Source organism: Etheostoma spectabile, chromosome 7, assembly GCF_008692095.1.
Source record: "Etheostoma spectabile isolate EspeVRDwgs_2016 chromosome 7, UIUC_Espe_1.0, whole genome shotgun sequence".
Lineage (NCBI taxonomy): Eukaryota > Metazoa > Chordata > Actinopteri > Perciformes > Percidae > Etheostoma > Etheostoma spectabile.
The window spans coordinates 24,168,138-24,191,770 of NC_045739.1; the positions used below are offsets into that span (position 1 = coordinate 24,168,138).

The 23,633-nt window shown below is 43.3% G+C and overlaps 1 protein-coding gene and 1 pseudogene across 1 annotated transcript; one reads left to right on the forward strand and one right to left on the reverse strand.

Moving 5' to 3' along the window:
• The first annotated feature begins 270 nt into the window (after nt 1–270).
• Nucleotides 271–15,303, forward strand: rcc2 (regulator of chromosome condensation 2). Its single transcript, XM_032521699.1, is given in 17 exon segments — nt 271–350; nt 353–483; nt 1,866–1,959; nt 4,002–4,021; nt 4,296–4,369; nt 6,210–6,364; nt 7,580–7,656; nt 8,493–8,604; nt 8,779–8,813; nt 9,652–9,723; nt 10,541–10,632; nt 10,634–10,713; nt 11,694–11,712; nt 11,714–11,794; nt 12,530–12,602; nt 12,731–12,808; nt 14,621–15,303. Coding segments are annotated over 17 exon segments (1,365 nt in total). The 5' UTR covers nt 271–283; the 3' UTR covers nt 14,726–15,303.
• A 2,375-nt stretch (nt 15,304–17,678) lies between these two features.
• On the reverse strand, nt 17,679–23,494 carry LOC116691944 (60S ribosomal protein L22-like; annotated as a pseudogene).
• Between the last annotated feature and the right edge of the window lie 139 nt (nt 23,495–23,633).

Consider the following 23,633-nt stretch of genomic DNA (forward strand, 5'->3'; position numbering starts at 1 on the left):
TCTCCTCTGGTCTCTCTCTTCGTGTGTCTCTCTCTCTCGTCTCTCTCTCTCTCTCTCCTCTTCTTCTGTGTTCTCCTCTCTCCTGTCTGGTCCCCTCTCTCTCTCTCTCTCGTCTCTCGCTCTCTCTGTGTGTCTCTCTCTCTCTTGTCTCTCTCTCTCTCGTCTCTCCTCCTCTCTCTCTCTCTTCCCTTCTCCTCTCTCCTCTCCTCCTCTCTCTCTTCTCTCTCTCTCTCTCTCTCCTCTCTCTGTTAACTCTTTCCCACGAACAGCTTCGGATTGAAAGATGCCACGTACGAAGGTGACAGACGTCTCAGGGAACGGCGGCGTGAAGAAGAAGAGGGCCAGCGGCAAGAGAAAGAGAGGGACTTCAGTAGCGACGATGAGTTCGATTTCGAGCAGGAAAACAACAAGAAACCGGGAAAGCTCTCGGCCAAGTCCGGTCTGCAAGCCCGTCACGGTGGCAACGACGTCAAAGAGAAAATAGTGGGTTTGATGCACTGATGTTTTAAAACCACCAGAAGTGTATTTGGAATTTAAAGTGCTCATATTATGCTTTTTAGCTTTTTTTCCCCTGTCCTTTATTGTGTTAAATGTCGTTTTTTGTGCTGTTATAGATTTTACAAAGTGAAAAGCAAAGGTCCCACCCCCCCCCCCCACACACCACACACACACACACACACACCCACACACACACACCACACACCACACACACACACACACACCACACACACACACACCACAAAGGGACTTACCATCTCCAATAAAAACACTGTTTAAAAACTGCTCCAAACAGCTCTATTGGAGTCCAGCTTTAGCATGGCACACCCTCATGCTCTGCTCCTGACTGGCTAGTAGTCCTTACCTAGGTACTGTCAGGACCCTCATACTCTGCTTCTGACTGGCTAGTAGTCCTACCTAGGTACTGTCAGGACCCTCATACTCTGCTTCTGACTGGCTAGTAGTCCTTACCTAGGTACTGTCAGGGCCCTCATACTCTGCTTCTGACTGGCTAGTAGTCCTTACCTAGGTACTGTCAGGGCCCTCATACTCTGCTTCTGACTGGTAGTAGTCCTTACCTAGGTACTGTCAGGGCCCTCATACTCTGCTTCTGACTGGCTAGTAGTACTTACCTAGGTACTGTCAGGGCCCTCATACTCGCTCTGACTGGCTAGTAGTCCGTTACCTAGGTACTGTCAGGACCCTCATACTTTTCTTCTGACTGGCTAGTAGTCCTTACCTAGGTACTGTCAGGACCCTCATACTTGCTCCTGACTGGCTAGTAGTCCTTACCTAGGTACTGTCAGGACCCCTATACTCTGCTCCTGACTGGCTAGTAGTCCTTACCTAGGTACTGTCAGGACCCTCATACTCGCTCTGACTGGCTAGAGTCCTTACCTAGGTACTGTCAGGACCCTCATACTCTGCTTCTGACTGGCTAGTAGTCCTTACTAGGAACTGAGCATGTGTGACTCCCAACTAAGATGGAACAGAAGTGAGATGTCTCACTCTGTAGCTAAAACAGAGAGCTCAACACACAGGGTGAAAAGAGGAGCTGTAGCAATGTGCAGTACAACAAAAATATGTTTTTTGAAAATGAAACCATGTAAACCTATTCCGATATACAACCTCTAAGTACAAATATGACCCTAAACATTAGCATAATATGAGCACTTTAAACCGTTTCTGTAACAAGGATCTTTTTGTTTTGTCTTTATTGTTTCTATTATATGGGATCCCATTACCATCCAAATGTAGATTGCTGTATTATGACTACAAATGAGACCCTGGACAGATCTTAAAATTGTCTTCCTAAAACAACAACAATAATTTGTTATGTCACTGATCTCGTTTTGTCCTTTCTACAGAAACTTGAGGGCCCAAAGGTGAAAGGTCAGCTGCTCATCTTTGGAGCAACCAACTGGGATCTGATTGGAAGAAAGGAGGTGCCCAAACAACAAGGTAGGATCTCTTCTGGGGTCTGTGTTTTTTGGAAAAAAAAAAAACTTGGAAAAGTTTTGGAATTTGGAAAAAATGCAAAGTCCAGGCCTGGAAATGTTTTGGAAAAATAGAAAGACACAAAGTTTGGAAAAGTCACGAAAAGTCATGGAAGGCAAGGCAAGGCAGCTCTATCTGTAGAGCACATTTCATCAAAAAATGTACACAAAATTCTTTAAAAAACAGTTAAAACAAAATAAAAACCGATAAAAACACGTGAATAAACGGTTAAAAATAAAAACATTAAGACACATAAAACACAAGCATAAAAGTTACAGTGCAGCAATTTAAGCATAATATGGGACTAATAATAAATAAATAAATAAATAAATAATAATAAACTTTTAATAAAATGTATTTCACATTTTAACCTAATGTTCCATTGAGGGCGCGATATTACAGTTCACTTGAACCACATATATAGTCATTCATTCATTGTTAAAACATCTGAGGGTATAAGTTAACACAGATTATTATTATAATATTATTATTATGTCGACTGACATTTTTAGGAATACACAGTGTAGATTCAACGCAACCACAGATCGTGTGGTGTGTGTGTGGGGTGGTTGTGTGTGGGTGTGTGTGTGTGTGTGTGTGTTGTGTGTGGTGGGTGTGGTGTGGGTTGTGGTGTGGTGGTGTGGGGGGTGTGTGGTGTGTGTGTGGTGGGTTTGTGAATCACCAACGCCTCCCAAAACATATCACCGGGTCTTACGTATTATTACAATTTAACCATATGCAATTCGCGAATATTGTTTAAACCCTTTTTTTCCAAAATCGATTTTTTTCCCCCAATTTTTCAAACGCGTCCCAAAAGGAATTATCAATTTGTTTGCAAAAAGAAAAACTTTTCTCTGTTTTTTCCCCCACTTAAAATGATTTTTTATTGCTGCAAAGGGGGATTGTAAAGAAAAAAAAAGGACCATAAAAAAGGGTTAATAAAAAAAAGTTGAATTTGGCCCCTTGTACCGAACAAAATTTGCACTGAAAATTTTGCAATACTAGTTTTATCGACCCCCCCCCACCCCCCAGTATAGGTGTACCATGTCTTTGTTTGGGATGCACACCCCCAACAGGAAAAGCGCTAAAGATCCAGAATGTTTGTGCAGTATGTGTATGCTGTGTGGTTTGTGCCCGCTGGGGCTGGGGCAGGCTGCTCCCCCCCCACAGCTCCACCCTGGTACACGCTTAATTTTGCTTGTTGAGAGAGGGGGTTGGGGGGGGGTTGGGGGGGGGTTCAGGGGAAAGACCCTAGCAAAGCATCTCTAGACAGGGGGAGTGCGGCCTACCCCCCAACCCCCCATTCCCCTCATTTTTGTAGGGGTTTGCATAAAAAGGGTTTTAGGGGGGTGTTACTTCTGGTGGAAGGCAGCAATTTTGTTGAGTAACCCCCTTCATTTTCAAAACATGGCCTATATCTTTTTTTTTTTTTGATTTGGTTGCTTGGTTGAGTAACAAAAGCTATCAAGCCCTTTTGCCAGCAGTGTTTGGGGAAATCCAAAGCGTACACAAATGGGAATCAGTGCTTAAAGTATAAATTTGAAGGTTTGATAGGAAACAAGTCTTTTTTTTTTCAATTGCCCCCAAATCTAGGCACGAAAGGAGTCAGGTTTGATTTTAGAAAAGGGAAAAAGAAAGGGGTGAAAATTTTCTTTTGAACCAATTTCCGATTTTAGCTTTAATTCAGACATCGAAATCGGACGCACGTTTCCCCAGAGAAATTTTTCTCTCATCCCCGTGCCCCTTAAAAAAAGTGCCGGGGATTAGGAGAATTTCCACCATAGTATTTTTAAAAAAGGTTTTTTAAAAGGGGCAAAACCCAAGAGAAGGGGTGGGTTTTGGTCTTTTTTGATTTTCTTTCCCCCCATACGTTCAAAGAACGAATAGGGTCAAAATGGTTGTGTGTGGGTTGTTTGGGGTGTGTGGGTTTTGTTAAAAGATAAAAACATACAAAAAAATTAATTTATTTTGGGCTGGTGGTTTTTCCCGCTGCTTTTACAACCAAGTGGAAAAAAACATGGGGCAGGTGTTGAAAAGTGGTTGGTGTGTTTTGGGGTTTGTGGTTTGTGGTTTGTGTGTGTGGGGGGTTTTTTTTTTTTTTTTTGTGTGTGGGTGTGTGTGTTGGTGGGGGTGGTGTGGTGGTGTGGGGGTGTGTGTGTGGGTGTTTTGTGTGTGTGTTTGTGGGTGGTTTTGTGGGGGTGTGGGGGTTTGTGGGGTTTGGTGTGGGTGGGGTTTTAATGGGTAAATAAGGATTAAAAATTGTGGTTTTGTGTGTGGTTTTCCACTTTTTGAACGGGCAGAATTGGGGGCCCCACCGCTACGGCTGCCGGGGTGACGTCCAGGGGGCTGCGTGGGGCGGGCCCTGTGCCGGCCAGTCTCCATGACCCCGAGGGGAAGCGGGGCGGGGTAGGTAGAGCGCCTGGGGCAAAAAAGGAAATTTGAAGGGGAAAGTTTTGTAAGGGGCGGCTTCTCCGGGAAATACGCTGGGTTACGGACTGTAGGGGAACGGGGTTTGTTACAGAGTATTTTCACTAATTAATGTCCTTAATGAAAAAGAAAAGGTAAAACCTTTTTATAGCCAAAGGGTTTTTTTATTAAATTTCTCTTTTTATCTTTTATAAACTGCGTTTCTCCTCTTTAATGGAGTCTCCCAAAAAAATTTAAAGAGAAGTTTAAATTTAGCTGACGTTTATCCAAAGCGACTGAGGAGCCATTTTTATCCCCTTTTTAAGGTTAATTTTTTTATTTTTTTTAGCCACTTGGGGGGGTTTTGCCTCGCGGGGCCCCCTGGGAATTTGGTCTTTTCGGGTTTTGGGAAACAGGGGGGGAATTTTTTATGGGGGGCAACACCGGTCTTAAGTCGCGGGCAGCCATAGCACTTTTTAATCCCTGGGAAGGAGCTTTTATGCAAAATATCTTTACTTTTATAATGAACGGAACACCCCCCAAAAAGCTATGTCTAGATCTTTTGCTCGCGTTTCCCTGCACCATCCCAGGGTATAAAACTTGCAGGCTTGGGGGACAGCAGGGGAAGGAAAAGCCGAAGCCCCCCTAGTTAGCTTATAAAAAACTTTGGTATTAAAAGGGTTTTTGGAAGCACAAACACACGTGTCGACTTCTCAAAAAGTTTCTCCAAACAGTTTCTGGAAAACTTAGCAAAAAGTCCTACCCCTCTGGATGTAAAAAGTTAAATTATGTTTTTCTTTTCTATACATTAGATTAGATTCAACTTTATTGTCATTACACAGGTACAAGGCAACGAAATGCAGTTCGGGTCTAACCAGAAGGTCAATAGCAGCAGGTGCAGGATATACACTGGTTCCATAAGTGCAGGACATGGATATGTACTGGATAAGTCCCGTCTGAAGACCCATCTTTTCTGTTCTGCCTATCCTTAGTTTTTTTTTTTTTTTTTGTTATTAAACACTGTCAAGCGACTTTGAGCTCGGGAAAAGCGCTATACAAATTCAATTTATTATTATTATTATTATAATAAATATAGAGATGAATACTATTATAAACAGAATTGTTATGGTTAGATTTGTCCTATAAATATAATATATAGATAACAAGTATTGTGAACAAGATTTACAGGTGAATATGTACTGAATATAATATACAGGTGGTTGTTACTGTAACAGAGTTTACAGGTGAATATGTACTATGAATACATATACAGATGGTTATTAATATAGACAACATTTTTATATATATATATATATATATATATATATATATATATATAAGTTAGGCTAAATGAGCAGTATAACAATGATTTAAGGTAGTACAAAAAAAGTTAGGGCAGAAGCTATCCAAATTAAAGTGCAGTGGAAAGTAATTGCAGATTAATACATATACATATTAATACACATATTAATATACATACACATATTATTAAAAGGGAATGGACATTGGACATCTGGAACAAGAAACTATTGATACAAAACCGTTGGTTCTGTCCAATCCTGATGCTAACAACTGTAATTCCATTTGTCAACTGATGTGAAGTTTCCCAATAAAACGCTAATTATAAAAAAATATCTCCTGTTTTGCACGGCTGCATGTAAGCGAGAATATCAGTGGAATATTATCTTTCGTTAGCCATGCGAACAGATTAGTCCCACTCTTGGTCCTTTTGGGGAATAAGGGCAAAAACCCATCATGTGTGCGTCCGATGTGTCTGGGGCGAGAGCGGAGTGAGGGATCCGTCTGAGCTCTCGGTTTCCGGTTTCCGCAGGTCGTAACGAGAAAGGCCAGCTGGGCCACGGAGACACCAAGCGCCTGGAGGCCCCCAAGTTAATCGAGGCCCTGGCGGAGCACGTGATAGTGGCCGCAGCCTGTGGACGCAATCACACCCTGGCACTCACAGGTAGGCGGAGCCACCACGCGGGTCATCATCAGGGGGGTCGCACTCATGTTATATTTACTGGGTTCTGATACCAGTATCGGAAAATCCTCCGGTACTCTAGAAAACTAGATTTTCTAGTGTTGGAAGTACTAGAAAATCTACTCTAACCCTCCTGTTGTCCTCGGGTCAAATTTGACCCCTTTAAAAAAAAAAAAAGTCTATATCTGAAATATGAGTTTCTTTTTAACCAAATTACCACAAAAAGTGGATTGGATTCCTTACAACGCTCTTTGCAAATACAACTGATCACTTTGATTCCTGTGATCTTAACTATTAGTCAAAATAATTCATATTTTCTGCTTTTTTTTTAAACTCAAATACTAGGTATAATTCTACATAAATGAGGGTTATTGACCATTCATTTCTAAAAGCACTATAAACTAATTTTAGTAAGGTGGTGTTAGTGAAAACTCAATAAGTCTGAAAAAGGGAAGAAAATGTGAAATTATTGTCCGTTTTTGACCCGGGAGGACAACACACGGGTTAAAGTAGTTTTATTTTTGTTGTTTTTCCTTTATGACAAACCGAAAGAAAGTTGTATGTTCATGTTTTACAACCACACAATGAAAGCAATCATATCACATCCATATAGGGATAGTAGTATACAGCTGGAAAAACATAATAAAATATTGATATAAAATGTATTTTTTAGCACTCTGGTACCAATTTGGTACTCGGCCTATAGTATGGGGGTGGGGGGGGTGGTATTGGACCATCTCTGATTGCACTATATATGTGTGGAAGCTCCCTTGGTGCCTTTTTTTAATTGTAATCATCTGTTGGATGTGTGGAGAGCCGCATACTCTGAGGTCAGAGTCCTTTAATGCAGAAGGTGTTGGATTTCATTGGACACGATGATGTAATCAACTTTCCGTTGCTTATCCGTATTTTCTAATTGTTTTGTGAACGATACGATGCCACTTTATTGTCAGTTTACACCAAAATTCATTTTAGAGTTAGACAACTTTACAAAAATGAATTAAAACAATGGTTTTTAAGTCCCAAAAGGGAAAATTTAAAATTACATAGGAAAAAGCAAAACCAGCAACCGGGGAAAAAGAACCATTTTTTACGATCCTTGGGTGGGTCTTTTTAAGCAACTGTAACGACGTGGGGATTTGATACGCTGCGCTTTTTTCTGATGCCCTTCTTTTCCCCCCCCCCCCCCCCCCCCAGAGAGGGCACTGCTCCCTTTTTGGCGAGAACAACGGGGGCCCCGCCAAAGGAAACCAGCCCGACCGGTGCTCAGCCCGCCCCGGTCCCTCCCCGTCACCTCGGACACCTGTAGAGCCGGGAACAACGGGGCCCCCGGGTCCCCCCCCACAAACTTGTCTTGATATACACCCGAAAATTTTTCCCCCCCCCCCCCCGCATCATTCATCCATACCCTTCCCATACATAGATTTTCATGGTGTTTTTTAGTTACCCTAACGTTTTTTATTGCATTGAAGAGATTTTTGGAAAGTTTCCCATCCCGATTTTTTGTTTTGTGAAGGGTAGTGAAAAGATTTTTGGGGGGGTTTTTTAAATTCCAAAGGGCCAGGGAATTTTATAGTGCTATTTTCCCGTCCATAAAATAAGGGGCTTTAATAAAAATTCTCCCTCTATGGAATTTAAAAGGGGGTGTATTTTCCCCCCTTTTTTAAATTTTAAAAAAAAGGGGGGAATATTTTTTTTAAAAAGGGGGCCCCCCTGTATTTTAAAACATGGGGGGTAATTTGTCCCCTGTATTTTAAGGAAACTTTTATTTTTTGATCCCTTAAAATACATATTCTTTCAAAAGAAAATTGGTGTTTTTTTTAAAAGGTTTGGTTTTTCCAAAAATTTTTGAATTGAGGTAGATCAATTTCCAAAAGAGGTTTTTTCCTTTTTTTAACAATTTATCCTCAGCCACTGGGTTTTTCTTTTAAAACATTTTTTAAATTCTCTTTTTTTAAAGTCTTTTTATTTGGGAATGCTCAAATAAGGCGTTTCATTTGCGTTAAAGTTACTTTTTTTTTTAAAGGTACTTTGGGCCACCCTTTTAAGGGCTGGGCCAATGGATGCTGAGAACGTGTAGAGCGGCTTTTTCTATCGCTTCCTCCTCTCCTCCCCCAATTTCTACAAGGCCAGCCGTGGTAAAGTGGCCTGTGGTGCCGATTCAGCTGGTGGTGGACTGCAAAGGGAACCTGCTCCTCGGATGCCCCGAGTAGGACACGGGGGTACCCGACCACCACGCACCACACACCCCCACACCACCAAACTGTTCTTTTAAAAGCCCCCGGGTTTTTTTAAAGGTTTTTTAAGAAATTTATGGTGTTTTTAGCTCCGTAGAAGAAAAATCTTCATTTAACGAAAAACCCCCAAAACCAAAAATTTATCCCCGTTGGATAAAGGGCATGAAGAGGCAGCGGGAGACCCGCCCCCTGCTGTATTACCCTGGGAAATACTTATCCCGAACAAACGCGGACTGTTAAACCAATGGGGGAGAAAAGTTGGGGTTGGTGATGCAAAAGGCCCCCAAACGGGGCAACTGTTTTTCCCGTTCCCGGTTTGGGGGCCCGGAAAAAGCCAGAGCAGGGGGAAAAGGGGGGAACGCCGGCAGGGGAATGAGAGGGGGGAAAAAGCCCCAAACGGGGAATGAAGGGGGGAATCCCAAACAAGGGAATTGGGGGGGGACCCCCATGAGGGAGCAGAGGGGAAAGCCCGGGGGAAAATCAGGCAGGGGGAAGAGAGCGTAACATAGCAATATAGTTGTTTTTTAAACCAAAACACAGACATGCAGATGTGGGCCCCAATTTGAAAAAGGGAGAATTCCCCAAAATCCTTCATTTAAATCGTTTTAACAATATGCCTTAGGTTTAAGCATTTGTTATTACACCCCCCTACTTACATTTTTTCTGTTCTTTATTTCCTCAGAACTTTTAAATTTTATTTAAAGTATTTTTCTGTAGTATATCATATTTAAAATAAGTGATGTAATTTTCTGGACTTACCCCTTTTTGTTGTGCTTTTTTATTATTTTTCCCTTTTCCCATTAGTCATTTATATCCACATTATTAAATTTTTATCTATTTTCCAATTTTCAAAACCCCACAATATCGCTTAGGTTATTTGGGGAAAAATTGTGTTTGTGTTTTTCTCCAATCGCCGAGCCCAAATAAAAAAATGAAAACCCTCTTTCTCATCGCGGCAAACACGCGGGAATCACGCCCGCCCCGCCTCCGTTTTGTTTGGGCTATCCCTGCCGCTCGCCATCTTTCGAGAAGTCCCAAAGGGCGGCCAGGGACGCCCGGGGCCCAAAAGCGTGGTTTCCGGGACTGGCCGCGGCTGCAACCCCAAATGAGACTGGTTTTGTTGGTTTCACCAAACCGATCATACTATCAGTTTTTCAAAAGGGGGTTTCCCTTAATGGACCCGTTGTCAATGATATTTAGGTCCAAAAATTAATTTCCCGTTCATACCAAGGATCTAAAAAATTAAAGGGCCCTGCATGTCTCTTTTGGAGCTTTTATATGACATTAGTGGGCCCCTAAAAACGATTGAAGTTCTTTTTTTAAGACCTTTTTGGGCCCTAAAATGTATCTATCTTTTAATAGACCTTGTGGTCCCTAATACTGTTTTGAAGTCTTTTTTATAGACCTTTTTGGGCCCCCAATAGTACTGAAGTCTCTTTTATATAGACCTTAGTGGCCCCCAATTTCTGTCTAAATCTCTTTTATAGACCCTTTGTGGGGCCCCCTCCCGTTTTGAGGTTTTTTATAAACCTTTTGGGCCCTAATACGTATCTGAAATCTCTTTTTTAATAGACCTTAGTGGGCCCCCCAATTGGGATCGAAGTCTTTTTTATAGACCTTAGTGGGGCCCCTAATATGTTCGTCTTTTAATAGCCTTATGGGCCCCAAAAGAAACTGAAATTCTTTTACTCACTTCACAGGGGCCCAAAGTAAAAAATTTACACTAAAAATAGGAAAAAGGGGTGCTTAAAAAAACCTTAAATTAGCTTTTAAAGTGGTGTGTGTGGGTGTGGTGTGGTGGTGTGGGTGTGTTGTGTGGGTTGGTGTGTGTGTGGTGTGGTGTGTGTGTGTGTGTGTGTGGGTTTGTGTGTGGGGTGGTGTTGTGTTTGGTGTGTGGTGTTGTGTGTGTGTTTTCTCCTTGCACTGGTGCTGGGCTCCCAAAGCGCGTGTTCAGTGGGGTTTCGGGGGGAGGGGCCTGGGTCACACGGAGCCAAGGACAATGGTTCCTCGGTCGGAAGCTGTTTGACTTCCCCGGGCGCGGCGCCAGTCAGATCTGCACCGGCTACCAGTGTTCCTTCGCCGTCAGCGAAATGGGTAAGAAGAAAACCCAAATCCTGGACCCGGTCCGCCTCACATAGGCTCCGTTACACTGTTGTCTAGTTTTAAAAATTAAGTTTTCCCAATGTCTTTGGGCTGAAGGAACAGGATCACGATGTTGACGCACAGTTGCTCGGCAATGGGTCCAGTGTGCTTCAACGCAAACTCCTAATGGCCCTCAAAGCACATCTAGAACAACAATCATGTAAATACATAGTTATTTACGTAATGAAAAAGCCATCTCTCTGATGAACAGCTGACTTCTGACCCTCAGTGTCAGGTTCAGTTCTGGTCCGTAACCCAGTAACACGGTCTCTACAGCACCTGTCACTGGTTCCACTATTATTCCATTTATTTAGTATTATTCTCATATCTCACTTATTATTTACTATTTATCTCATCATTCTCACATCTCACTTATTATTTACTATTTACTCATCATTCTCATTCTCATATCTCACTTATTATTTGTTTATTCATCATTCTCATTTCCTATTTCAGAACTGTCTATAGTGTCATCATATGTAATATAATAACATAATACTATTTATCCCAGGACCCTTTGCACTATGCTCCACATTTAAATCATTTTATTGAACTCTTCATTGCACTCATGCCTCTAGTGTGTGTGTGTGTGGGTGTGTGTGTGTGTGTGTGTGTGTGTGTGTGTGTGTGTGTGTTGTGTGTGTGTGTGTGTGTGTGTGTGTGTGTGTGTGTGTGTGGTGTGTGTGTGTGTGTGTGTGTGTGTGTGTGTGTGTGTGTGTGTGTGTGCGATGCTTAAGGAAAGTTCTCATACTGGGTGATAGCGGTGTTGGATCTTGGGTACAGCTAAAAAATCCCTATGTCCCACCGGTACCGGTCTGAGTCCGATACGTCTGATGTTAAATGGTGCCGTTTGTGTGCCGCTGTACATGGAGAGAATAAAACAGCAAAAATTAAACATTAACTTAGTTGTTGTTTCATGTTGTTGTCTGCAGGCGGGCTGTTCTTCTGGGCGGACCAACACCTCCAGAGATTTCCACATGTACCCAAAGTTGTGCAGGACCTGTGCGTGTTGGAAGATCAGCGTTGTGTGCGGGTTGAGTTGCAGACGTGCTCGTTTTACCTCTCTAAGTAACCCCCCCATGTTAAAGTCCTCATATGAGTGCACAAAGTTTTATTTTAAAGACCCTATCAGTCAGGTCGATACGTCATTTAAATGGTTCCCTTTGGGCCTTTGGAATTAATAAACAGCAATTAACATATTAGTTTTGTCAGGGCGGGGGTGTTTTTCTGTGACCCCCTGTAGTTTATCAAAGGGGGTGTGGTAATATCCGCATTTTGACAAGGGGGGTTGTCATACCTCTCTAGTCCCCCCTATTTAACCATAGAGGAGTGTATACTTAAGCCCGTATTTCATGGTGGTGCTATACTTATGTCCCTGCCTTTGAACAATTAACTAATGCCCCTGTATTTTAACAAGGGGGGGTGTATACTTATGCCCCTGTATTTTAACCTAGGGGGGTGTATACTTATGTCCCCTGTATTTTAACATAGGGGGGTGTATACTTATGCCCCCTGTATTTTAACATAGGGGTGTATACTTATGCCCCCTGTATTTTAACATAGGGGGGTGTATACTTATGCCCCCTGTATTTTAACATAGGGGGTGTATACTTATGTCCCCTGTATTTTAACATAGGGGGGTGTATCGTCCAGGGAATGTTTTCAATATGATCATGAATCTTTGACCTAAAGATGATTGACGTTGGTCTCATTGCGGCCGTTTCTTCGCTGCGGGGGGGGTTTGACGGAGTGTTTCTGGGTTTAACAGGAAGACCAGCATCATCATTGCTGCAGACGAGAGTATGATCAGCTGGGGACCCTCGCCCACCTTTGGAGAGCTGGTAAGACCCCCCCCCCCCCCTTCACAGGAAATTATGCAACACTGACTCCAGATCTTATTATTATTATTGTTATTAAAAACTGGCGATAAAGTCAGAAGCCCAGCGCTAACTGTGTTTTTGTCCTTCAGGGATACGGAGACAACAAACCCAAATCCTCCACCACCGCCCAGGAGGTCAAGACCCTGGACGGGGTCTACATCGAGCAGGTACGTAGGCATCGGTCCGAGGACCTGATCCGCTTCTAAATACGCGCGTCACCGCACCATAATATCAGTAGTCGGTGCCAACGGCAGTAAAATAACACAAATCTCAGTGCCGATTTCCATACCACGGTAATAAAAGAATTGGGGTTTTCTAAGATTCCATGTACTTCAACTTAAAACATGAACTTCTTTATTGAAATATTGGCAAAATGTCATAACAAGACATACAAAACATGTACAATAAAGCATAGAACGTAATCAAGTGCAATTAACCCACATGTTGTCCTCATGTTGTCTCATGTCTTCATGTTGTCCTCATGTTGTCCTGTCGTCATCGTCTCTGTTCTCAGTCGTCTTCTGTCTCTCATGTGTCCCATGTTTCCATGTTGTCTCATGTCGTCCCCCATGTTGTCCCCTGTTGTCCCGCCCCTGTACTGTAAAAACTAAGTTAATGCCCCATGTTGCCTCATGTTGCCCTCATGTTGCCCCATGTTGTCCCCATGTTGTCCCATGTTGCCTTCATGTTGCCCTCATGTTGTCCCCAGTTGTCCTATATCAATGTTCTTTTTAATTCCCAAAATAACATGATTGATTCCAACGCTCTTTGCCAAGTACAAATCTCTACTTTCATTAATTTTGGGTCTTATTCTATTTTATAGCATTGTAAAACAAAGTGAAGTGTTGTTGAAATAGTATTGAGTAAAAGTTGACATATTCCAGTCTGTGATTATCATCAACATCCATTCCTTTAACTTTAGTCTCAATAATTCCTAATTTCAGCTTTTCTAACTCAAACATTAGGTCTAATTTCCTATAAATGAGGTTTATTGACCATAAATTCCAAAAATAAATAAACTAAAGTTAATAAGTTAGTTACGTAGTGTTGAAAACACAAAAAAAAGTGACACATTGGAAAAAAGGGACGAAAAAGTTAAAAACATTGATGAAAAACGTCAACAACACTACGTAACACTAACTTATTAACTTTAGTTTTACAGTTATTTTTGGAATAATAATGTTTCTTTTTAGATGAAACAGATGTTGATAAGTTTCCTTTTGGGGACGTCGTTTGCAATATGTTTAAAATCGCAGTAATATCGTATCGTGATATCGTATCGGGAGGCATCTGGTGATTATCCCCCCCCCCCCCCTAACATGCACACACTCACACACACGTGTATAGAAGCAGCATCTGAAAGCTCTGTGTGTTTTACCAGACCTGGCGTGTGAGATGCTTTCATCAGATTTGGGTGAAGCGGTAAAACGTACCGGTACTTTTAACCCATCTGTGCCGGATGCTTCGCGCCGACACGTCACATCTACCGCCGGTTACTGCGTTGCGTAACTCTGGACCTCCCGCCGGCGGCTGCGTGGCGCAGCATTCTGTCTTCGTCGGTCTCTTCATGACGCGTGCAGCAGAGAGAACGCACCGTCGTTGGTTCAAATACACATGAGGCGGGTCTTGTTGGCTATTTAAAGCCACGTGACCACCAAAAATGTACCGTAGTTCGCTGAAGATCATCCCGTCAATCAGCCGGACACACGTGTGCGTTTGTTTATGAATCTTTGAGAGACGAGCGAGAAGATGGCTCCGACAGAGGAGGAGTTAGACAGCGAGGGCGGGGACGTGGAGGTGGAAGATAGTGAGGAGTTTGGGAGGGAGGATGTGGTTGATGATGATGATGATGATGAAGTAGTGCTGGATGAGCCTTTGCGCCACGCAGTAACCGGCGGTAGATGTAACGTGTCGGCGCGACGCATCCGGCACCAACGGGTTTAAGAACCTGACCCCTGAGCGGCGTGTTGTCTTTGCAGGTGATGATGGGCTACTGCCACTCCCTGGTGATCGCCAGGCAGGACACCGAGCAGGAGAAGGAGAAACTGAAAAAGCTGCCCGAGTACAACCCACGGACAATCTGACCGGGTTTGGAGGAGGGGGGGGGGGGAGGTCAACGACACCTCAGCCTCTGGTTCCCCTGCAGCAGACCGGCGCCGCCCCGGTGGGACGGTCGAGGCCCCGGAGGACATCCACGCATCTCGACTACCACACCAGCACGCTGGCTCCGCACCAATTTGGACACTTGAGAATCTGAGAAAATGGGACTGGGGACGGACGGAGTCCTCGTATGGCAAGACCCTCCTCACCGCCCACGCCGGGTAAACCTGCAACGGTTTTGCTCCGAGCACTTCCCGCCGAGCTGTAGAGTCGTGCTTCCCCCATTTAAAAAAAAAAAAAAAAAAAAAAAAAAAAAAAAAAATATTTGTGATACAGCCAAACATTCATGTTTTCGTTCTGTTTTTTCTTCGTTGCAGTATATATGAAATGATGAAGCTGTCTGTGACATTTACGGGTGCTACGACGGGACCCTCGGTCTTTTTCCTACTGGGGGTTTTTCAAAGACCAATACTCCATACCTGTGCCTTTTTCTACGTGTGCGTTCAGGATATGGAAGTGTGTGTGTGTTTGTGTTGTTCGGAGGATCAGCTGATCACTTTGATTTAACCCTGTGTTGTCCTCGGGGTCAAATTTGACCCATTTTCCTTTTTTTTTTTTTTTTTTTTTTTTTTTTTTTTTTTTCTTTTCATCATCACATAAAATGGGCCTTTGAAATAAGATGAACATGTCGTCATTAGAAATGTCAAACGACTTTTGGGGGGGAAAAACATTTAAAAAAAAAAAAAAGACCCATACATTGGAAAAAGTGTCAAACGTCAGAAAATGCCATTCCTTTTTTTTTTTTTTTTTTTTCTCATGGTTGACAGGAAGACAACACAAGGGTTAAGTGCAGTATGAGAAGGTGTGTGTGTGTGTGTGTGTGTGTGTGTGTGTGTGTGTGTGTGTGTGTGTGTGTGTGTGTGTGTGTGTGGTGTGTGTGTGTGTGTGTGTGTGTGTGTGTGTGTGTGTGTGTGTGTGTTGTGTGTGTGTGTGTGTGTGTGTGTGTGGTGTGTGTGTGTGTGTGTTGTGTGTGTGTTGTGTGTGTGTGTGTGTGTGTGTGTGTGTGTGGTGTGTGTGTGTGTGTGTGTGTGTGTGTGTGTGTGTGTGTGCCCACAGATTACAATCAGGATTTAAAAAACGTTGTTTTTCTGAGTTAGTGTCACTCCACTCGATGGTTACATTCCTCCTTTTTTTTTTTTTGTTGTTGACTTTTTCCAGTGTTGTGCGTCCAGGATGCACACACACCTCGGTTCTTCCAAGATCCCGGTCCTCTTGCTCGGTCTCGTCTTTTTGTCTTTTCTTATTTCTAATTTGAGTGATAACTGTTCCGACGCTCAAAGCGGTTTCACAAGCAGTCAAACCTTGTTAGAACCGATTTAAATAAAGTCTCTAAATATATCGAGGTGTGCTGGAAACGGAGGCGTGTCGTTGTTTTAAGAATAGCAAGGGGGGGGGGGGGGTTCCCCTCTCACCTGTACTGCTTTTTTTTTTTTTTTTTTTTATGGTGAAATTTCTCCGGGTTCATTTTTTTTTCATTGAAATGGTTAAATAAAGATTCATGTGAATTGATTTTGTTGTCTTGACTCCACGTGTTGTGTATCAGTATTTCCTTTAAAACTTGAGGTGCACTATGATTCCTGCAGGGTCACTTTTGAAGCTTGCCCCCCCCCCCCCCCCCCCCCCCCCCCGTTACTGTCACTAACCCCTACAGTCTTGTCAGTATTGGCTGGAGTGGTTTTTTGGTGCCTATCCTGTGCTTCTAGTGTGGGCCTAGCTTTTTCAGGTGTTTAATAATAAAATGTGCCTGCCTCTATAGGCATTTAACATGGGGGGTGTATACTTATGCCCCTGTATTTTACATAGGGGGTGTATACTTATGCCCCTGTATTTTAACATAGGGGGTGTATCTTATGCCCCTGTATTTTAACATAGGGGTGTATACTTATGCCCCCTGTATTTTAACATAGGGGGTGTATACTTATGCCCCTGTATTTTAAACATAGGGGGTTATACTTATGCCCCTGTATTTTAACATAGGGGGGTGTATACTTATGCCCCCTGTATTTTAACATAGGGGGTGTAACTTATGCCCCCTGTATTTTAACATAGGGGGGTGTATACTTATCCCCTGTATTTTAACATAGGGGGTGTATACTTATGCCCCTGTATTTTAACATAGGGGGTGTATACTTATGCCCCTGTATTTAACATAGGGGGTGTATACTTATGCCCCTGTATTTTAACATAGGGGGGTGTATACTTATGCCCCTGTATTTTAACATAGGGGGTGTATACTTATGCCCCTGTATTTAACATAGGGGGTGTTATACTTATGCCCCTGTATTTTAACATAGGGGGTGTTATACTTATGCCCCTGTATTTTAACATAGGGGGGTGTATACTTATGCCCCTGTATTTTAACATAGGGGGGTGTATACTTATGCCCTCTGTATTTTAACATAGGGGGTGTATACTTATGCCCCTGTATTTTAACATAGGGGGTTGTATACTTATGCCCCTGTATTTTAACATAGGGGGGGTGTATACTTATGCCCCTGTATTTTAACATAGGGGGGTGTATACTTATGCCCCTGTATTTTAACATAGGGGGTGTATACTTATGCCCTCTGTATTTTAACATAGGGGGTGTATACTTATGCCCCTGTATTTTAACATAGGGGGTGTATACTTATGCCCCTGTATTTTACAAGAACTTATTTATTTACAATACAAATCTGTGTCCTTAAAAGGGGTTGATTTATCCTCATGTTTTGATTAAGGCATTAGGTATATTTCCCTGATACTGCGGTGTTTTAATCCCTTTTCTAAGCACTTTGTAATAAAGGTTTGTTGTTTGCACATGCAAAGACAACAACGCCGACACCGCTTCTGTCTTAACCATTTATTTAAATGTACATTAAATTGTATGATGCACGTTTAATCTTCGCTTCCCCCCTCTTCATCTGAGTTGATCTGGAATGTACGCTGATGACGTCGTATGCTCTCCTTGGTTGTTGGCCACGACGCGCCAGCCAGTCCCGGAGATTGTTCTTCTTCAGGTACTTCTTCGTCAGGTACTTCAGGTATCTGTAGAAACGGGAATAAAACGGTGTCAGGTTGACCTTCAGAGGGATGTCGCCTCATTTTAGTTGATATATTGTTTTCTGTTCATTTCATGCCACACTTTGGATTTAATTCACAATGAAGCCGGCCTTTAAAAATGTCTGCAGAGTACACGTTAGTTTGGATCTACGGCGTTTACGATCCAACTGGGACGTGATGGGATTACCGTGGACGTGGAAGTAGTCTCGCATAGCCAGACCTTCCTCCACAGCGCTGCGGAGGAAGGTCCGGCTAGTCCACACAGCATTTAGGGGATGGGAGAAAAACATGCTCTAGTTTATTGGCATTCCGTTAAACCAATCGCATTTGTCTTGGGCGGGGCTTAGCGCTGGACAGAGCCACGGTGCCGCTGTTAAATCGCCTCGGGAAGGAACTTTTTTCCCGTGGAACACGCAAACGTTCAGAAGTAGTTTTATCCGTTGGACAGATAGTCTAGCTAGCGGTCTGGATTTACCCTGCAGAGACCTGAGGACCAGGTAACCATAGTCCTCAGATTGGACAGATAGTCTAGCTAGCGGTCTGGATTTACCCTGCAGAGACCTGAGGACCAGGTAACCATAGTCCTCAGATTGGACAGATAGTCTAGCTAGCTGTCTGGATTTACCCTGCAGAGACCTGAGGACCAGGTCACCATAGTCCGGACACACGGCGATACACTGGTGAGAGCAAATGGAGATTTAACCATGTATCCTATTACTGTTGAGGGATTTTCCATTACGTGGTACCAGCTGTGTTCGGCCGAGGTGCCCCGTCAGTCATTGGCTGGTTGCCATAGCGACGCCGCAAAAAAACCACTACTTAATAAACTAATTAAACACCGTGATTAGTGGCGATTCTCTCCGACCAATCGGCAGTCTGCAGGTTTTCACGTCGCCTTTTAGTATCGCTTGGAACCTCGACACAGGTAGTACTACAAAAAGTACCTGTAAGAAGGTACTGGGGACTTCTCATCATAACGGAAAAGCAACAAAAGACGAGTCGAGTCCGTTTCGATACAGGTTTATAGTACTGCATTACCCAGAAGCCTTAGCAGGGCGAAGGACAGGAAGCGTGCAGTGTGTTTGGCGCGACAAGCGAGTCGCCTGCTTGGGTTGACGAGGCGGTTCCGACAATAACGAGTTCTCACAAGAAAGCACGCGGCTGCGGCCGTTTTGTCGAACGTGAGAACCGAACCGAGCGGAGGCAGCTGCCGTTTAACGGGAAAACACCGACGACGACTCTGCAGAGAGACCTGGACACCGGAGACCAGCTCTGGCTGTCTCACCGTCACGTTGGTCCCTAGGTCTGCATCTCCCCTGCAACCCCCTACCCAGGAGGGGCTCGAAAGTTTTCCAGGCCAAGGACCCCCAAACTGATGGCGAGATGGAGCGGGACCCCCTAATTATATATATGTATACCATTGTGTTGTATCAAACTGGTCCTATAGTGCCATTGTGTGCATTGATGACTGAGACATCTTCTGCCTCCATCTACTGTTTACTACAGTGTGTTGAGTTCATGTTAATGTGGATTTAAAGACATTTCAATTAGTGGAAAAAATTGCGGGGGGGGATATGAAAAAAGTCTAATCAACCAAAACTTTCGCGACCCCCATGCAGTACCTCCGCGGACCCCCTAGGGGTCGCGGACCCCCTGTTGAAGACCCCTGCCCTACACCACTCAATCCGCTGATTTCCACATCCCATTCTGTATTAAGTGCAAAATGTAATATGTCATTCTTGGTTTTTTCCGCCCTCCCCAGTCACCTCAAAAAAAACCTTCATGTGATCCCATGTTCCGTGTGTTGTGCATTATGTTGTGATATGTATTGTAGACTAGGCTGCTGTCTGCGTTGATCCTTTTTGGGGAGAGCGTGTGGTGGCGCTGGAGGCTTTGCTCCGACCTAAGTCAAATTCCTCGTGTGTATGTGTAATGTAACAAAGCCGATAAAGATTCTGGTTTACAGGTAACATGCTAAGCTGAGGAGCTATGTTTTCTGACGACAATGCTAACGCCAGTGTTTTCTCCTTTGGAATTTCGCTCCGTGGGGTAGCGTCGTCGTGTTTCACCTTTTGGAGAAGGGCACCTCGGAGGACACGGTGATCTTGCTCTTGCTCCTCTCGATGGAGACCACGCCGTTACCCAGGTTACCGGCTTTCCCGTTCACCTTGATGCGCTCCTGGAGAAACTGCTCCTGAAAAACACACGTCACAGGAAACATGACGCACACGGACAGCCACGTGCACAGTGTTCTGAGATTCAATTCAATTTTATTTAACGTATCAATTCATAACAAGAGTTATCTCGAGACACTTAAACAAATAGAGCAGGTCTAGACCACACTCTATAATTTACAAGGACCCAACAGGTCTAGTAGTTTCCTCCAAAGCAAGCAACAGGGCGACAGTGGCGAGGAAAAACTTCCTTTTAGGCAGAAACCTGGGACAGACCCAGACCCAGACCCAGGTTCTTGGTAGGCGGTGTCTGACAACCGGTTGGGGTTCAAATGAAGAGTCAATAACAGTCACAACAAATAGTAGTTTGTAGTAGTTCATGTTGTAGCAGGGCACTGTGCAGCATTACAAGGCCCAGCAGGGCGTAGCAGATCGTGTCCAAATCGATTTGTCTCGATCTTAATGCTCAGGCTAGATATCTGCAGTTTGGGGCAAACCATGTTCACTGCGATGGGTTACTTAATACTTTCCTTAAAGGTGAGTTCCCACCTGCCTCGCTTGGCTCAGGTGGATTTGACCCTCGGGCGCCGGCCTCAGACACGTCGGCCTGCACACCACGTAGACACCAGGGCCGTCCCCTCTTAGTCCATCAGCCGACTAATCTGGGGTTTTGGTATTAGTCGACTAAGATTTCTTTAGTTGATAAGTCATTTTTTATGCTTATTCATGCTTAATTACTCATTTCCAAGAAACTTATGAGCACATTTCTGGTGAACACAAGATTTTAAGTGGTGCTTTTGAAGGGTTGATTGAGTAAAAACTCAGTTTTACAGATGGTTATCTTAATTTGTATTATGCTTTTCTAGTCTCAACCGCACACAGCTGGTTAAATCAGAAAATCAATTAGTCATGAAAATCACGGAAGTCTTAGTCGAGGACATCGCTGGTAAACACAGCCGTGAACGGTTGTCTCGGTGACGCGAATGTGGTTTTTCCTATTGCATGGCACCTCCTCAACTCGCCTTGTCTTTTTTGGTTTTCCATTACACAAAAAAAAGTGCCTGGTACGTACGGAGGTTGGACCGCCAACACAGAGACAGAGGAAGGGGACGGACATCCGGCGGCAGAGGACAATCCCAGAAGTGGAACGTCGTAGATACAGACTAAACTTTAACGAATCCAATCACAGCAACATGAGTTTAGATCCAAAAAGCGACGTGAAGAACACTTCATTTAATTACTAACGGCTGTTTTTCCCCATTACATGGTTCCCTGCTCGACTCTGCTCGCCTTCTTTTGGGTTTTCGTCATGAGAAAAAGTCCCCGGTACCTGCTAACAGGTACTCTTGGCAGACAGTTATTCGTGACCATAGGGATGGCGCGCGTGTGAATTTTCATTGGAAAATGGACGTGGCTCCCTTTTAATTTTGGCACTAAGGTTGATTGCATCTGATCTGTTGAAACCCGAAACACGTTGAGAAGATTTGATGACTTACAAAGTTGGCGGCGTCCATGATGCCGTCTTCCACAGGATGGGTGCAGTCCAGCGTGAACTTCAGGACCTGCTTCTTCCTCTTACCACCTTTGCCGGTGTTCTGCTTCTTCTGCTGACAGAATGCACAGCGTTTACATGACGGGAAAGGAAGGGTTAGTTAAAACAGCGCACACACACACACACACACACACACACACACACACACACACACACACACACCACACACACACACACACACAACACACACTCTTAAAGCAAAGATATTTTGATTTACTAACCACCTGACTTCCACCACTTATAAGTATAGACTCCCTATACAGGGGGCTAAGTATACACCCTCTATGTTAAAGTACAGGGGCATAAGTATACACCCTCTATGTTAAAGTACAGGGGCATAAGTATACACCCCCCTATGTTAAAATACAGGGGGCACATATATATATATATATACAAACACCCCAATGTTAAATTAGAGACAGGCAGATTTTAATTTTTAAAGGCCAGTTTTAAAAGCCATTTCAGCCCCTGTATTTTAACATAGGGGGGTGTATACTTATGCCCCTGTATTTTAACATAGGGGGGTGTATACTTATGCCCCTGTATTTTAACATAGGGGGTGTATACTTATGCCCCCTGTATTTTAACATAGGGGGGGTATACTTTGCCCCGTATTTTAACATAGGGGTGAATACTTATGTCCCCTGTATTTTAACATAGGGGGGTGTATACTTATGCCCCTGTATTTTAACATAGGGGGTGTATACTTATGCCCCTGTATTTTAACATAGGGGGGTGTATACTTATGCCCTGTATTTTAACATAGGGGGGTGTATACTTATGCCCCTGTATTTTAACATAGGGGGTGAATACTTATGTCCCTGTATTTTAACATAGGGGGGTGTATACTTATGCCCCTGTATTTTAACATAGGGGGGTGTATACTTATGCCCTGTATTTAACATAGGGGGGTGTATACTTATGCCCCCTGTATTTTAACATAGGGGGGTGTATACTTATGCCCCTGTATTTTAACATAGGGGGTGAATACTTATGCCCCTGTATTTTAACATAGGGGGGTGAATACTTATGCCCCTGTATTTTAAAGAAAAACATTTATTTACTTACAATACATTATTTATTCACAAAGAAAATTGGTGTCCTTAAGGGTTGAATTTTACTAATTTGTTTGACTTAAGCATTAAGATTAATTTCCAAAAGTTGCGTTTTTATTCCTCTTTTTTAATCAACTTTATTAATAGACTTATTCCACAGTAAACAGTCTGTCATGACTCAGCTAACTGGCAATAAACTGCCCTTTAGGCTTAATAACGTGTTGCTCTGACAACCATCCCTGCTAAAAGAAAACCAAAAACCAGCTTAAAGAACATAAACAAAATCAAAGCCAACATATTAAGAGGTTTAATTTGGTTTTAGACCCACGGGTGACGGGGGACCCTGCTATCGGAGCTACAACTAAGCTAACCAAGGTAGCAAGCAAGCTAACTAACTAGCTAGCTAGCTAGCTAACGGTACAACTAACTCATTAACGTTAGATAACAGTCGTTTCTACAACTATAGCAGTTGTTCAACTGGTTTATTAAAACTGTTGCTATGCAGCGATCCGAACAAGCTAGCTGAGTTAGCAACGTGGTGTGCTATTCCCGTCCAAAACCGAGCGTAACGCTAAGCTAACATGCTACCATAGGCCTACTGAAAAACTCCGCTACCTTTGGACTCATAAAACAATTTAAAGCCGAACCCCAAACCCTTGTGTTTGGACCCAGGTTGTTATAACAGAGCTGTGATCACATCCCGCTCGTTTTACTCTGCCCTTCACAACGGCTACGCTATAATTAAGAGGGATTTAATAACACGCGACTGTACTTACAATGGGCGCCATGGCGGAGAAGCTAGCAGAAAGGAAGATCGGGCCGTGCGCATGCGTCACGTGTACGAATCGAACGCCGAAACCATGGATTGAATCCGTGCATCTGAGATCGATTAACCAACTAGGATTTTTTTTTTTTTTTTATGCCTTAAAGTTATGTTAAAGAAACGAAATAAAAATGTATAGTCCGTGAAAATAGTTGAAAACAACAGTGTTTAAATAAAATAAGACTA